Here is a 17442-nt window from a genome sequence, read left to right on the forward strand (position 1 = left end):
ATACAGCTCCTCAGGAAGGCATTTGCTGACCATCTAAATCATCATCCACCTTACTACAATCTCTTAACCAGCTTCATTTTTCATCATAGCACTTGTTACTCCCTAATATTATTTATGCATTTGTTTGTTGATTCACAGTCTCCCAACCTCAGTATAAGCTCATCAAGGGCAGAGATTCTGTTGTTTACTTTACTGCCATATCCCAATGTCTAGAAGCTTAGAGAAATGCATAGTAAATAGGAAGTGTTCAAAAATTATTCAATGGATGAATAATCATGTAAGAATAAAACAATGAATATTAAAATGCATCCCTGCCTGAAATTCTGGGTTTCCAGTTTGGAGATATGTGCATGTATGTATGTGTGCATGCATAGCTCCAATCAAAAGGAAAATATTGCAATTTGACAACTACAATTCCTATGGCTCTAACAACCAGTTCCTGCCCTGGCTGGTGTGGCTCAGTGGATTGAGTGCTGGTCTGTGAACCAAAGGGTCACTGGTTTGATTCTCAGTCAGGGCACATGCCTGGGTTACAGGCCAGGTCCCCAGTAGGGGGTACGTAAGAGGCAACCACACATTGATGTTTCTCTCTCTTTCTACCTCCCTTTCCCTCTCTAAAAATAAATATATAAAATCTTAAAAAATAAAAAGAACCAATTCCTTAGTGGATTCTACTATAAATTTATAAAATAGCAGAGTAGATTGGACTAAAGGAAATGTTCTAACAGGAAATCAAAGGTCTTTGAGCTGCCATTCAGTGATTTCTCCCCCACTGAAAAATCTTTCCATTTTTTCATGTATCAACTAAGGGAGACATTTGACTTTTTGTCCCTAATGTTATATGAATTCTTCTTCAGGTATACTACAATCCCCCATTTTATGTGTCAGTTTATTTATACTGTCAGACTTGAAACAATCAGTGGATATTCAAACAGTATATGATAAGCTTATCACTGGACTGGGCTTCATGTCTGTTATTTTTCTTGATATATACTTTACATTGGGTATTACACCTAGCAGTAAATACAAAAATATTTAGCCAAGCTTACCTATCATTCCGAAAGATCTTTGGTAGATACCTTCTAGGGAACCACATGGCCAGAGCACACATCAGAACCCAAAGGATGGCAAGTTCATCAAGCATCTGCCCCAGGAAACTCAGAGTCGCGTGGAAGTAGACGGATCCAATTCCTAGAATCAATTACGACCAATAAAAAAGTCACCAAAGAAGAACAGACTCACAAATTCAATACACTGCTTAAGGATAGCCCTTTCACCACCACTATCACTATCACCAAATCGCTCTCTCTCTTTGAAAAAAGAAACTGAAGGAAGAAACTCATACCACCTAGGCATGCAGGCCTTGAGTCTAAGATTTTATTTATTTATTTTCAGAGAGAGGGGAAGGGAGGAAGAGAGAGCGGGAGAGAAACATCAATCAATCGCCCCTTGCATGCCCCTAAATGGGAACTGGCCCAAAACCCAGGCATGTGCTGGCAGGAATTGAACTGGCAACATTTTAGTTTCCAAGATGCCCCACTCACTAAGCCATACCAGTCAGAGCCAGAATTCAAGTCTAGAAAGAGAATGTCAAGTAGGGTCTATATATCAGCATATCAGAACTTTAATGATTCCACAGCTGAACACATTCTGTCTTTATCTACTAGCCCTCATAAGAACAGGCAGTAGAGGTCAACATTGTCTCACTGTTCAGAATTCCCAATCTGCCTGTGGAAGAAAATGGAAATTACAGACTTCCTGTCAAGATGGAGATATAGGTAGACATGCTTCACCCCCTTGGGCAATCACAGAGAGAATTACAACTATTGCTCAAAACAAGGAACAACCAGAATCATCAGAAAATCAAGATATATGGAAGTCTGAGGACCAAGGATTTAAAAAAGCCACATCCATCCGCCTTTCTGTAAAGGTGGGTGCCTTTTACAGAAAGTCAAAGCAACTCTACCTAACACATAGAAGCAAACAGAGGAAGGCTGCTGAATTGAGGAGACAAAGAAATATAGTCCAAATAAAAGAACAGAACAAAACCCCAGAAAATGAACTAAATGAAACAAAAGGTAGCCAACCTATCAGATGCAGAGTTCAAAACACGGGTGATCAGCATGCTCAAAGAACTCAATGAGTATGGCAACACATAAGAGAAGAAATGAAGGTTACACTAAGAGAAATAAATAAAAATCCATAGGAAACCAACAGTGGAGAGGAGGAAGCCAGAATCAAACCAACAATTTAGAACACAAGAAAGGAAAAAGCATTCAATCAGAACAGCAGGAAGAGGACTTCTGGCCAAGATGGAGGCATAGGGAGATACACTTTGCCTCCTTGCACAACCAAAAGGACAACAACAAATTTAAAAACAACCAGAACTGCCAGAAAATCAAACTATAAGGAAGTCTGAAAACCAAGGAGTTAAAGAAGAAACATTAATCCAGACTGGTAGAAGAGGTGGAGGCTGGAAGCCAGAGTGGAGAGAATGTGCAGCAAGGCCGCAGCTGGAGGACTGGGCTGGCAAGGTGGCAGCTGGCAGTCCCACATTTGCATGGGGATAAACCAAGAGGAACAACTGGGGAGTGAGAAAGACTGTGCAACCCAGGATTCCAGTATGAGAAAAGAAAGCCACAAAACCCTCAAAAAACTTTGGTTGTAAAAATCTGTGGGGGTTGCCACAGTGGGAGAAACTCCCAGACTCACAGGAGAGTTCATTGGAGAGACCCACAGGGTCCTAGAATGTACACAAGCCCACCCACCCAGGAATAAGCACTAGAAGAGTCCAATTTGCTGGTGGGTAGCAGGGGAAGTGACTGAGAGCTGGCTGAGAGCAGAGCAAGTGGCATGGTTCCCTCTTGGACCACTCTACCACATACAGCACCACGGTGCAGTGACCTGGGTTGCCCTACCTGGCAAATATCTAAGGCTCCACCCCTGACAATGAAACACGCACACCCAGACAAAAAAATATATATGGCCCAAATGAAAGAGCAGATCAAAGCGCCCAAAAGAGAACTAAATGATGAACTCATAGACAACCTATCAGATGCAGAGTTCAAATCACTGGTAATCAGGATGCTCACAGAAATGGTCACAAAATAGAGGAAAAATAAAGGCTATGAAAAGTGAAATAAAAGAAAATATACAAGCAACCAACAGTGAAAGGAAGGAAACTGGGACTCAAATCAACAATTTGCACTGAAAGAAAGAAATAAACATTCAACCAGAACAGAATGAAGAAACAAGAATTCAAAAAAACGAAGAGAGCCTTAGGAACCTCCAAGACAACTTTAAACATTCCAGCATCTAAATCACAGGGGTGCCAGAAGGAGAAGAGAAAAAGCAAGAAACTGAAAACTTATTGGAAAAATAATGAAGAACTTCCCTAATCTGGCAAAAGAAATAGACTTCCAGGAAGTCCAGGAAACTCAGAGAGCTGCAAAGAAGCTGGATCCAAGAAAGCACACACCAAGGCACATCATAATTACCTTACTCAAGATGAAACATAAGGAGAGAATCTTAAAAGCAGCAAGAGAAAAGGAGACAGTTACCTACAAAGGAGTTCCCATATGACTATCAGCTGATTTCTCAAAAGAAATCTTATAGACAAGAAGGGGCTGTAAGAAGTATTTGAAGTCACGAAAGGCAAGGACCTACATCCAAGAGTACTCTATCCAGCAAAGCTATCATTTAGAATGGAAGGGCAGATAAAGTGATTCACAGATAAGGTCAAGTTAAAGGAGTTCATCATCACTAAGCCCTTATTATATGAAATGTTAAAGGGAGTTATCTAAGAAAAAAAAGATGATCAAAACTATGAGTGGTAAAATATCAACAAACTCACAACAATCAACAACTGAACTTAAAACAAAAACAAACTAAGCAAACAACTAGAATAGGAACAAAATCACAGAAATAGAGATCACATGGAGGGTTATCAGCAGGGAGAAGGGGAGGGGAGAGTCAGGGAAATGGTACAGTGAATAAGAAGCATAAATGGTAAATACAAAATAGACAGGGGGAAGTTAAGAATAGTATAGGAAATGGAGAAGCCAAAGAACTTATATGTATAACCCATGGACATGAACTAAGGAGGGGAATGCTGATAGGATGGCAGGTGCAGGGCAGAGGGGAATAAAGGGGAGAAAAAAATGGGACAACTGTAATAGCATTATCAATAAAATGATTTTTTAAAAAAAGGAAGGAACCACACACACAAAAAAAGGAACAGGAGAAAGAAAAAAGAGTTCAGAAAAAATGAGTATAGGCTTAGGAACATTTGGAACAACTTTAAATGTACCAACATCTGAATCTTAGGGGTGCCAGAAGGAGAAGAGGAAGAGCAAGAAATTCAAAACTTAGTTGAAAAAATAATGAAAGAAAACTTCCCTAATTTGACAAAGGAAATAGACATACAAGTCCAGAGAGCACAGAGAGTCCCAAACAAGTTGGACCCAAGGAGGACCACACCAAGACACTTCATAATTAAAATGCCTAAGGTTAGCCCTGGCTGGTGTGACTCAGTGGATTGAGCGCCTTCCTGCAAACAAGAGAGTCACCAGTTTGATTCCTACTCAGGGAACATGCCTGGGTTGCAGGCCAGGTCCCCAGTAGGAGGTGTTCAAGAGGCAACCACACATTGATGTTTCTCTCCCTCTCTTTCTCCTTTCCTTCCCCTCTCTCTAAATGTAAATAAATAAAATCTTTTAAAAGGTTAAAGATAAAGAGAGAATTTTAAAAGCAGCAAGAGAAAAACAGAGAGTTACTTACAAAGGAGTCCCAATAAGACTATCAGCTGATTTCTCAAAAGAAAATTTGCTGACAAGAAGGGGCTGGAAAGAAGTATTCAAAGTGGTGAAAAGCAAGGACCTACCACCTAGATTACTCTATCCAGCAAAATGATCATTTAGAATGGAAGGGCAGATGAAGTGCTTCCCAGGCAAGGTAAAGCTAAAGGAAAGGAGTTCATCACCACCAAGCCATTATTATGTGAAATGTTAAAGGGACTTATTTAAGAAAAAGTAGAAAATCAAAACTATGTACATTAAAATGACAACAAACCCACAACTATCAACAACTGAATCAAAAAAACAAACTAAGCAAACAACCAGAACAGGAACAGAATCATAGATAAGGAGATCACATGGAGGGTTATCAGCTGGGAAAGAGAATGGGGAGAATGGGGGAAAAGGTGCAGGGATTAAGAGGCATAAATGATACGTACAAAATAGACAGGTGGATGTTAAGAATAGTATAGGAAATAGAGAAGCCAAAGAAGATATGAGCTTGAACCATGGACATGAATTAATGTGGGGAGGGGGTATCCCTGGAGGAAATACTGGCTGGAGAGGGCCAAAGAGGGGAAAAATTGGGACAACTATCATAGCATAATCAATAAATATAGTTTTTAAAAAAGAAAAGAAAATGGAAATTACACAAGTATTTCCCAGAACAATGAAAGCAGGCAATAAAGCAAGGGTGTCAAACTCATTTTCACCGAGGGCTACATCAGACCTTGCAGTTGCCTTTGAAGGGCCGAATGTAAGTTTAGCACTGTATAAATGTAACTACTCCTTAACAGTTAAGGAGTTGAAATTACATTCGGCCCTTTGAAAGCAACCTCAAGGCTGGTGTGGCCCCCAGTGAAAATGAGTTTGACACCCCTGCAATAAAGGCTCAGACAACTACTTTTTTTTTACCTTTACTCCATTAGAAACCACAGTCTCATCAGAGTTCAATGGTTTCACATGACTCTCTTCAGAAGTTCTCAGAAAATTGCACTGGCATGCCATCAGCAGCAACTACATAAACAAACTCTCTAAAACAAAGTGATAATTACAGCCAACCTTGTTATCAAGCCCATATTCAAAAGAGTCCTTTTGGCATCAAACAAGCAAAATAAAAGTTTGCTAAGACTTCAGAGCGACTTTGGTTTTTAAAACATAATGTTCAAAGGAGACAGGAAGAGTTGGAATTCCATTTCCTCCCATTCAGTCCATGCTCCCAAATGAACCCACTTACCCACTACAACTAAGAGAGTCCATATCAGGTAGATGCCACTGTTGAAGCACGTTGCATACTGACGAAACAGGCACATGCAGATGGGCGGTAAGACAAAAAACAAGACATTGCTGATCTGGAGGGGAAATGTAAAATGAAAAGATAAGTTAATTAAAAGGGCAAAAAACAAAGCAGCCTGTTCCAAATACATCCTTTGCAAACAGATGAATGTGGCATACATCTTGTTTCAGCACTTATACTTTTCTTAACTGCAAGTATACAACCAGGAAAACTTAAAACTTCTTGAATAAGCATTTAGGGAGCTCCTTCCAGCCTCCTTGGTCACTGGAGCAGCTACAAAAACACTGCAATCTGTGAAAGCTGCCCAGGCTCCCCTCCTGATTTAAAGAATCAGTGACTCTTAATTCTTTTTCCACACAGATTAACTAAGAAGTATTCTAATTTACTTGCACATACATTTTAAACATAAGGCCTATACTAAATAATGCTAAAAATAAAGGTTAATAGTTATGGCCAGGTGGCTCAGTTGTTGAAATATTGTCCCGCACACCAAAAAGTTGCAGGTTCGATTCCCGGTCAGAGCGCATACAGGAGGCAACCAACCAATGTTTCTCTCTCATTCTCTCTCTCTCTCTCTCTCTTTCTCTCTCTCTCTCTCTCCATCCCCTTCCTCTTTCTCTAAAAATCAATAAACATATCCTCAGGTGAGCATGGAAAAAAATGGTTAATAAAGAGGTAAGGAGGACTAGACAAGTTCAAGCCCCCAGTATTTTCTGTCAGCAAGGCCAGCTTTTTCTCCAGGGCCCACATGAAGGCAGGATTCTTCCTGGTTTCCCCTTGTCACCCTTTGTCAGTTACTCACCCTACACAAACCTACTTTTAGGTAAAGATCAAATTCTTAGGTTCTTTCCCAGCTTTAAAATGATACCATTTTATCTTTCAGACTTCAGTGTGGATTTAAGTGTCTCTCTTATCTCTCCAGAAGGCACATGGCTTTTAAAATATATATATTCTAGCCCTGGCCGTTGTGGTTCAGTAGACTGAGCACCAGCCTGCAAACTGAAAGTTCCCCAGTTCGATTCCCAGTCATGGCACATGCCTGGGTTACAGGGCCAGGTCCGAGTTTGGGGGCGTGTGAGAAGCAACCAGTTGATGTTTCTCTCACACACTGATGTTTCCCTCTCTCTCTCCCTTCCCCTCGCTCTAAAAGAAAATAAATAAAATAGTTTTTAAAAGAAGTTAAAATACATATATTCTATCTAATGTAATATCAAAATACTGTCATTTCAACATGTAAGCACTATTTAGATATCATTAATGAGATATTTTCCATTCTTTTTGTTCATACCCTGGCTTGGAAAGCCAGTGGGAATTCCCCCTGGCGGCACATCTCCACTGGGACCAGCCGTAATTCACATGCTCAATAGCCACACGTGGCTGGGGACTACCACACTGAACAGGATAACTCTAGATCCCCGCCTCTCACTTTTAAAATTTATTTCTTTAATATTTCTTTAGGGGGTTATAGCCAGTTCTTTCTTATCCCCCCAAAATTTTATTATTGAGGTAAAATTCACATAAGATAAAATTAGCCATTTTAAACTGTATAATTCAGTGGCATTTTAATACATTCATAATGCGCAACCATCACCTCTATCTAGGTCTAAAACATTTTCATCACCCCCAAAAGAAAACCCTGTACCCATTAAGCAGTCACTTCCCATGTCCCCCATCCCCACAGCCTCAAACAAGCACTAATCTGCTTTCTGTCTTTATGAATATACCTATTCTTGATATTTCACAGAAGTAGAATCATAAAATATGACCTAATAAGTCTGGCTTCTTTTACTTAGCATAATGTTTTTGAGGTTCAACCACATTATTGCAGGCATCAATACTTCCTTTTTACAGATGAATAACATTCTGTGGTATGGATGCCATATTTTATCTACCCATTCATGCACTAACAGACTGCTGTGAAGAGTGCTACTATGAACATTCATGTACAAGTTTCTGAGTACTTGTTTTCAATTTGGGGGTATGTGATTGACATTGCTGCATCATATTCAGGCAGGTTAGTGAGAAGCCAGGAAAACTCCTTGACAAATGGAATGAGGAAACTGAGACAAATAGTTGAGCAAATGGATGGGCAACTAGCTGCCAGCTAATGAATCACAAGACCCTATCTTCGCGGAGCAAAGACACCTAGCAGCAGACGGTTTAAGTGTATCCTCCCCAACCAAACAGCAGGTGCCTTAAATCACCCTAGTCAGGGACAGATTTAAGAGTGACCCAGTTAGTGTCAGCCTAACCTGAGAACAAATGAAGTCAGGGGAATAGATTACAACAACAATAAAAACAATTAGCCACACAAAGCCAAGACAGAGGTGAAACTGACCAGAAAATAATCCCAGACCCCACTATACACTCATTTTGATGCATCAGCATATCAAGGGACACACCTGGAAAGTTGATGAATATTCTGTTAAGACCTCCCTTAAAAGTCCCACCTTTAGAAAACAGATAAAAACTCTAAGGCAAAGGGCCTATACCCCTCTGTCCTCAGGTGTGTACTTTCACTTGCTTTCTCCAGATCTCTAAGGGATTCCAACGAGATGTGCAACCAGGGGAGCAGTGGGCAGCGGCAGCTTGTCCCAGGCTAACCCCTGACCCTGTCTCCAAGGACACTACTTTTGCCTCTGTGACTTTTTTCTGAGCCAGTGCAGCCTCTCCTCGGCTCAGTCCTGTTCCTGGGATTTTGCTTCCTCTATCCTAAGACCTTCCTTTGTCTCGCCATGCCAAGCTTTGATAAAATTACTCTCATAGTCACCAAGACTCATGTCTCAAAATCTTTCCTGCACAAAGTCAAGAACCTGTACATCCCAAACTGTGCCAGGGCAAACCCATCTTGGCCCAGTCCCTTCCCAGTGAAATATGGTAATTCTATGTTTAACTTAGTGACAAACCACCAAACCGTTCTCAGCAGCAGCTGAACCATTTACATTCATACAAGCAATGTATAAAGGTTCTAATTTTCCCACATCCTTGCCAACACTTATTTTCTGGAGTTCGCTTTGTCTAACGAAAGCCATCCTAGAAGGTATGGAGTGGTAGGGATATTCAGCTTTGTAAGTTTCATCTGTACGTGTGGAGTGAGGCACTCCTCATGAAGGACTACGTGCACAAAGTGTGCAGAAAGTGAAGACAACAGCTAAGACTAAATGAGCAACACACCAATGGGAATGGGGTGGGAGGGGTACGCACACAAACAAAAGACTAAAGAAAAGCACTTTCAGAGATAGGATGGGGCATTGAAGCCTGGAAAGCCAAGGGCATGAAAAGAAAAACTGGCCACGCATGTCGGATGATAGAGAGGAGGCCTCAAAGGAACCATGAGGGTGAGTGCCTGCACTGAACTGAAGAAGCCAGGCAGGGGAGAAGGGCTTCCCCAGACCTATAAAATCACACAGGTACACAATTAAACAAAATGCATCAGCAAACCCCAGAACTGGAGGCATAGTACAGGTAAGGAGTGGCAATAGCAGTGGCCAACATAGGCCTTTGTCATGGTTTGGGAACAAGAGACATTAGGAGTGACATCATTTTTATTTATTTATTTCCTGCTCAGGTATAAGTCTTCTTATTTTTAAAATTTTTATTTTTCGATTACAGATTACATTCAATATCATTATTTATTAGTTTCAGGAGTCTAGTACAGCAGTTAGACAAGCCTGCAGACAAAGTGTTCCCCTGATATTTCTAGTACCCACTCTGCACCTTCAACAGCGTTATTATGGAATGACACCGCTTTTGGCAAGGGCAGAAAGATAAGGTGGGAGAGAAATAACACAAATAAAGAGAGAGAACTTTTGTTAGTGGCAGGATGGGAGTAGGACTGCTGCCTTTGGTTAAAATCCCAGGCTGAAATTCCTAGTGGGGCTATATCATCCTAGAGAAGAGGTACCTTTTTCTAGGTGGTCTACTCTGATGGGATCTTTTTCTCTTCCCCACGTTGGAGCCCTGTGAGCTACTGGTGACCCTGCGGGAGAGGATGGATGAATTGTGTCAGATGTCCCAGGTGTACATAGTTTCCAGTCCTGGAGATACAGCCAATGCTCATTTACTAAAAAGCAGATGAGCAGTAGGCTATTGTTATTATCACAGTCTTTAACTTTTTATGAACTAATTTAAATAATCAGAGATCTTCAAGAAATACAATGAGAGATCTTAACCATCCCTTGTTTTTCAAGGCATATAACTAAGGGCTCAGAAAGGCTCCAAGGCTGGCCAAGGTCAGAGAGGCAGTCACCCTGGGAGCTGGGGCCAGCACCCAGTCCTGCTTCGGGCTCTTTCCACTATGCCCCACTGACTGCACCTCCAACTCACCCACCAGCCACATTCTGACCTCCTTGGTGTAACTCCTCAACTGGTATCACAGACTTCTGAACTGCATCACACACTGTGCACATATGACTTGTTCCAAGACTTAAAAGTGGCTCTCCTTTTGTTAAACATAGAAGTGGAAGAAAGAAAAGGAAAAGGGAGAGAAGGAAGAGAAAAAATGAAATTGTTATAGCATAGATAACTTAAAACCTGATCTTTCTCCTTTCATATTTATAAATATGTTCTCCTTGTTAGAAAAAGAAAAAGAAAAAAAAGAATACATTACAGAGCTAAAATCTCCCTTCTTCCACCGCCCTAGAGATAACCATTATTCTCAGATTCATAGGCTTCCAGTCATTTTCTTTGCATTTATATGAATACATATATGCCACATACTGTAACATTATCATCCTGAAACTTTTTCTCCTTCAACAGTATCTCTTACATTTTCACCTTAGTTCACTCAGATTAACCTCACTTGGTGTAAGTGGTGCAGATAGCAAGGGTTTTTTGTAGCCATTCCCCAAGGAAGGAAAGCAATTTACAGCCCCACCTACAATACTGGGAAATATAACTCATTTGTTTTTTTACCCCAGTATATCTTTATTGCCTCAAGTCCCCTCAATCTCCCTTGCTTTAGCCAAGTGCAGCTAACTTCGCCAAATTGTCCCCAAATGACTCTGTCAATTTATATTACCATTAGCAAAGTACACATGAATCATTTTTAAATGTATTTACACACTGTTCACAAAAGCATGAAGTCATTTATTATAGCTGCAGTAAAATTAGGATACTTCAAAACACTTTTTTTAATGCACGTATTAGTGAGTTCAACTGAGAAGCACCATTTTAACAGATGCTTCCAAATAACTTGAAATTGCATTATTACTTCTGCACAGCCCACCTATCAATATCTGCTGGTCTTCACCAGGCCTTTTAAATAAGTCAATCTCTGCAAAGGAAAAGACCAAATTAGAGAGAGATGTTCCCCAAGACAAAAAGAGGAAGGAACTCCTAAAGAAATACAGAGAAGCAAATGAGTTGTAATTAAAAGATGGATACAATGGCTCCATATCTACTGAGAAATGAAACTTCCCCTCAAAATGGTGTGGGTCACTAAAGTTGAGAAGTTCAGCCAAGGGGTATTGTTGAAAGTCTCTTGTCTGATTACACTTTGGAGAATTGTATTATTTAATGCCTGCAGAACAGATTGTTTTCACTGAAAGGAAACCACAATTCTAAAATGTATTATTTCCTTAGAAAGCTCCTTATTCTATGAATTCCCACATAACATTTGCACCAAGATAATCTCATAAACACACTGCAATCTCTTCCTGATGCATGTGAATGTGCAGTTTCCCAGAAGAGGGTAAATACTGACAAAGCAATAGGCTGTAAGTTCTTCTGAACAACAAGTTCATGAACAGATAAGGGTCATTATAGTAGCTGAGAAAACTGTCTGTGTATCCTAATTATATGCACATTCCTAACTATCCATCCCATTGCTTCCCTACTGCCACTGAGATGACCAACTATCCTGGTTTGCCAAGACATGGAACTTTCAGTTTTAAAATCAGCGAAGTCCAATTTTGTCCTTGGCAAACCAGGACAAGTTGGTCACTCTACATGAAAGTACTCTTCAAAATTCCCCCACCCTACCTCCCACAGCACACCAATGCCATGCAGAGTTCTAGTAACACCAGGGTGACTTGTACACACCTCTGTTAAGGCCCTCACCACCCAGATGACTCTGGATCTCACTTCTGGATAGGCACGCTGTAATTGCCCAGTATATGGATGAATGGATGAAGGGATCGAGGGATGGATGGATGGATGGATGGATGGATAATTATGCCCCATAGATAATGGGATGTGGGCTTGGACATATAAAGAGAACTCTACTTTCCTAATCTTGATGGTGGAGGGCAGAGCTTATTGGGGGAGGTGACAGATCATGGGCTGATTTTATGCATATGTTTTGCTTCAAGACTTCTTTTTTCAGCACCAGTTGATTCCCTGAGTCACTGCTCAGCAACAGAGTCCCCAAAGGCTAACCCCAGTGGTTAAAAGGAAGACCACACTTTCCTCCAAAGCAGCTAGGTCTGGAGTCTTTCTTTTTAGTGTGACTGGGGCCTTAAAACTTAAAACATAAAAAGAAAACTCAATGCAATAACACTTGTATATAGAAGAAATAGTTCAAAATGTGCTCAAGCAAAGGACTATGTTCTTGGAAGAGATAGTTGGGATTGGCCAAAGCAAAAGATGATAAGATTTTGGGCAACAGAGATTTGCAGGGCCCCAAAACAAAATGCTTCACACACCCAAACACTGTCAGTGGGAGCATAAATCAGGGTACTCTGTTTGGTGGGCCATTTAGCAATAACTATCAGCCTTTAACATGAATACACAACAATTCCCCGGAAAGGATTAGTGCTTGTAAAACACATCCAGATGTATATAAGAGAATATTCATGGCATCACTGTTCAGAAACAAAAATGAAAACAATAAAACAAACAGAAACTGCCCTAAATGTCTATCAATGAGGAACTGACTGGTTAAGTAAATTATGGCCAATCCATTAAGTGGAACACTGTGTAGACATTGCAAAGAGGAAGATAATTCTGTATGAGCTAATATGGGACTATCTATAAGACATATTAAGTGAAAAAGCCAAGGTGCCAAAGGGTTTGTGTAGTTATATCCCTGCTGGGTTAAAAAAAAAAACTACTTAGACTGTGGTGTGTATACACTATACATACATATTTTATATACTCACACAAATAATACAAGTGCTTTTTACATGCCTAGAAAATGTCTGAAAAGATACAGAGGGTATTTTGTGCTTCAGAACATGCATACTGAAATTCTTACCATGATCATGTTTTTACTTTTATAATAAACACCCACAAAAACAACAGACTACTGTAAACAAACTTCTTTTCATATCAAACATCATGATTAGCCTAAAGAGCAAATGTTCCCAATGCAAGAGTTTACGTTAAAGAACAACTGAATAATAAACACGTGTATTAGGCCATGCCACATAAATCTAAGGTGCTACAATGGCACTTGTACCTTCATGAGTAATACCTTAGTAGAGTCAGATGGACCAAGTTCTAACTCTAGTTCTGACATTTCTTGACATCAGCAAGTTGCATACTCTATCTATGTCCCCATTTCCTCCTTTATCAAGCTGACAGAGTAAATGGCACCCACTGCCTGGAATGACCCAGCAGAGCTTCAATACATAGCAAACGATTAATGGTAACCAGCAGTAACTGAAGTTGTAGGAGTGATGTGATACCCCAAGGATATTTATGGACATTAAGAAGGCTCTGGATCCCTCTCCCAGGTTTCTGATTTTACATCTTCAATTCCTTAAACTTTTTCTCCAAATTGGCAATAATTATTATTTCTTATATAATGGATAGTTGGACCTGCTGCTTTACTATGATGACTTAATGACATGCTAATCATCAAGTAATAGTCCACTGTCTTCCTCAGTACAGGAGCAATAGGTTTGCCCTGTGACATATACACATCCACAGATAACTAGGGCATGGAAACAGAGAAGAGGCTATGGGTTTTGCTAACCTCTTTGGACCTACACTCAACTAAGTTTGGTGGCCAATGAGTTCTCTGAGACCTTCCAAGAGAGTCCAACCTGTTGGTGTCCCTGGGCCACACTGAAAAAATAAGAGTTGTCTTGGACCACACATTAAATACACAAACACTAATGAAAACTGATGAGTGAAAAAAGATTTTAAGTAAATTTACGATTTTGTGTTGGGCTGCGTTCATAGCCATCCTGGGCTGCGTGAGGCCTGCAGGCCACAGGTTGGACACTGCTCTCTGCTTTGCTTCAGCAATCTTTGTGGTTTATAAGCAATCCAAAGAATAAGGTTTGTCAGGCAGATGAGCTGGGCTAATCAGCCACAGACACTGCAGCTAAAGATCAACAGTTTATTTCTAAAAGAGATTTTGGCACTCACTATATAACTGCTCCAATGGAACAAGGTTAAAAGTAAAGACAAAATAGATGCTCCCCCTCATTCGGCACTCTGGGACTTTTCAAGGCAGGCTCAGAGTAGCTATACACTTTTTGGCCAAATGACCAGACCTGACTTTCTGCTGGCCTCAGATTCCACAGATACTTTGCAGATAGTATGAGAACCTGTCCCCAGGTTCTTATTTCTTCTTTAATTCTGTTGAAATCCACTTTCAAATGGAGAGCCTGAGTTACCACTGTTGAAAGCACCCAGCCCTGCTCTAGCCTGTCCTCTGTGAGCACCCATCTACAGCTGATACTATGCACTGAAAAAGGGTGTACAATAGGTGAGGTGTGGCCACCTCCACTAACTGTATCTCCAAAGAGCAGAAGACCAAGTTGTCTTGAGGAACTACCCGGATCATATAAAAGTAGGCATTCTGTATAAAGGGCAGCCATGGATTTTAGCAATTAGAGGAGGAAGAATGAAGACTTCTGAACTGTACTGCCCCTCCCCCACTTCTCCTCCCCTACCTGCCATGCCAGAAATGTGAGCTTGGCAGCTCCCTTCTCAAGAGCTCAGTTTCTTCATCAATGACTAGAAGTCCCAGGACTAGCTCAGCAGAGATCCCTCCAGGCAATAAGCACCTAACTGTTGCCAACATTCTCTCAGCAAATCAAAGGTGAAAATCCTAAAGAACTACCTGAAATTCACAATGAACCTTAAACCAGGAGTTCCTGTTTCCCCTGTTAGAGCAGTGAAAAGATAAGCTACACAAATGACCATGGAAAGTCTTACATTTGGTACCAGAACCCTGAGCCAGGGGCACAGAGAAAAGGTATTTCCTTCCCAGCTGCAAGCACACAGGATTCTGCAGTGGGGGAAGCTGCCATATCGAGAGACCTAGGCAACTCCAGAAAACACACACACAATCACTACCAAATGTCCCTTCCACTCCCCAGGCTTAATAAGTGAAGAGTGAACAAGCCTGGGGGAGTTGAATTTGGAGCTGGCATTAGACGGAATACTAAGTAAGGCATAGAAATAGGAACTAGTAGTAATTAAGGTAACTTGAGTCTGGCCAAAAGTAACTCGACCTATTATTGGTGTATTCGTGAGATGCGGCAAGTCAGCAAGGTTGGAATGGGCCCTGCTCCTGAGACATGCCGGAGTGTTACCCTCTTTCCTGGGACTTCCTAGAGCAGGTATTCAGAGCAAAAACACACAATGCGACCCAAGTGTGTCATGCCACAGAGATCCTAGGGCGGGAGGTTGTCCTGGCAGGTTCACCGCCCGCAAATGACCTAAACTGGGAGATGGGCTGACACAGATCACTGGCTCCAGGACGGGTGGAGACCAAACAACACAGCAGGGTCATCAGAAATGACAAGAGAAGGAAGCTGAGCCCAGCTGACGCCGGTAGGGACAAGAGAGAAGGACAGATGAGAACTGGAAGGAGCGCGTAGGGGAGGAGGTGTGGGTCGACTCTGGTCCTGGGGAAAGAATACCCCAGATACACGAAGATAGCCACGAGCAGGTTTCAGGCACCACGGCGCCTGGGGACAGCCCCCTCCCGCCAGCCTGCCTGCCACCCCTACTCCCGAGTCCCGAACCGTGTTGTAGAACTCAGCGATCGCAGGCACGATGGTGTAGTTGTCCTCGCACCAGTCCACCTCCGAGCTGCCAGCCCGCAGCTGGTCCCACCAGTGTGGGGCGCTCATGGCCGCCCTGGGGCATTGGAGCAGCTGCTCTCGCAGCGAAGAAGAGGCCAGAGCTGCTGCTCTACGCCCACAACGGCAGCAATAGCGACAGCGGTGGCTTTATGCACAGTGGGACAGCGGCCGGATGTGGCGCCTCTTCAGCCAGCCTCCCGGTGCGGAGCTCCGCCTGTTGGACTTGGCAGGCTCTCAGACTCCGCCCCCGGCTCCGCCCCCTATGGAAGCTAGTGGGGCAGCGATGTGGCCACGCCCACCCCAGGGCTGGACGGGCTCCGGGGCTGGGTGTGGGGAGGCAAACCGCCTTGGGAAGTTTCCAGGCATCCTTATTCCCTGCAGGTGTAAATGCCTCTACCATCATGCCCACGCCCACCTCTTAGCTCAGACTCACAGGCGCCGCCTTCCATCCCATCCCCACCCCTAATTGTGCAAAGAGGGCCAGAGCCAGCCCTGGCCAAAATTAAACAGAAAAACTCAGGAATGGAGTACCCAGACGCCCTACGGAACCTAGAGAAATTTGCATAGATTCCCCTGCTCAGCGTGTGGGCACCCGTGCTCACACCTGAGAAGGGCTCTGGGTCCCTCTGAAGTAGGTAAGGACTGGCTTGGTAGCGTGGGCTAGGGCAGGAAGACCAAGGAATGGAGTGTCAGGCTCCACGAGACCCTCCCACACAGCCTCTGCAGCCCATTCCCGGATAGAGCACTATGCAATTTCCAGTATGTTCCTGCCCTGGGTTCCCTAGACTCGCAGTTAGACTTTAATCTAGTCTTCAATTAGACATGGGGCCAAAAGTCAGCCATCCCAACCCTTCTCAAAAGATGTAGTGTGGCAGGTATGACATCTCCAGAACATCCAAGGTACAAGAGATGATGACACATACAACATATATAGCACTTACTATGTGCCAGGTGCTGTTTGAAGAGCTTCCATGTATCACTTATTTGGTGCTCAGACTGGGGATCCTATGAAGTGGATTCTGTGAGCAATGTCATTCCAGAAAGTAAGTGGCAGAGCTAGAAATCAAAGTCAGGATGATCTTACATCTGTGAAGAAGTACTTTGCTTTGCAGCTGTAGCTATTCTGAAGTTTATGCATCAAAGTTAATCTGGTCTCAGCAATTCCTGTAGAAAGCCCCTCTCTCTCTCTCTCTCTCCCTCCCTCTCTCTCTCTCCCTCCCTCTCTCTCCCTCTCTCTCTCTCTCTCCCCTCCCCCTTTTTGCCCTCCCTCCTTCTGTCCTTCCCTCCCCTTTTTGGTTTTGGCTTTGGTCCTCCCTTGGGCAGTTTTAGAATTTCAGATCAGGACAGTGGCAGTGGCAGAAAAGGC

General features: G+C 42.4%; 1 protein-coding gene across 1 annotated transcript in view; it reads right to left on the bottom strand.

The window, feature by feature from the left end:
- The window catches only part of ACER2 (alkaline ceramidase 2), a 33460-nt gene extending 17193 nt beyond the window's left edge, over nt 1-16267 (bottom strand). Inside the window, exons 1-3 of the mRNA XM_028530652.2 lie at nt 16017-16267; nt 6031-6145; nt 1050-1191 (exon numbers count right to left, since the gene is read on the bottom strand). Of these exons, the coding sequence (XP_028386453.1) occupies nt 1050-1191; nt 6031-6145; nt 16017-16124 (365 nt within the window). The 5' untranslated portion in view covers nt 16125-16267. The remainder of the gene's footprint in view (nt 1-1049; nt 1192-6030; nt 6146-16016) is intronic.
- Between the last annotated feature and the right edge of the window lie 1175 nt (nt 16268-17442).

Source organism: Phyllostomus discolor, chromosome 3 (assembly GCF_004126475.2).
Source record: "Phyllostomus discolor isolate MPI-MPIP mPhyDis1 chromosome 3, mPhyDis1.pri.v3, whole genome shotgun sequence".
NCBI classification, from domain to species: domain Eukaryota; kingdom Metazoa; phylum Chordata; class Mammalia; order Chiroptera; family Phyllostomidae; genus Phyllostomus; species Phyllostomus discolor.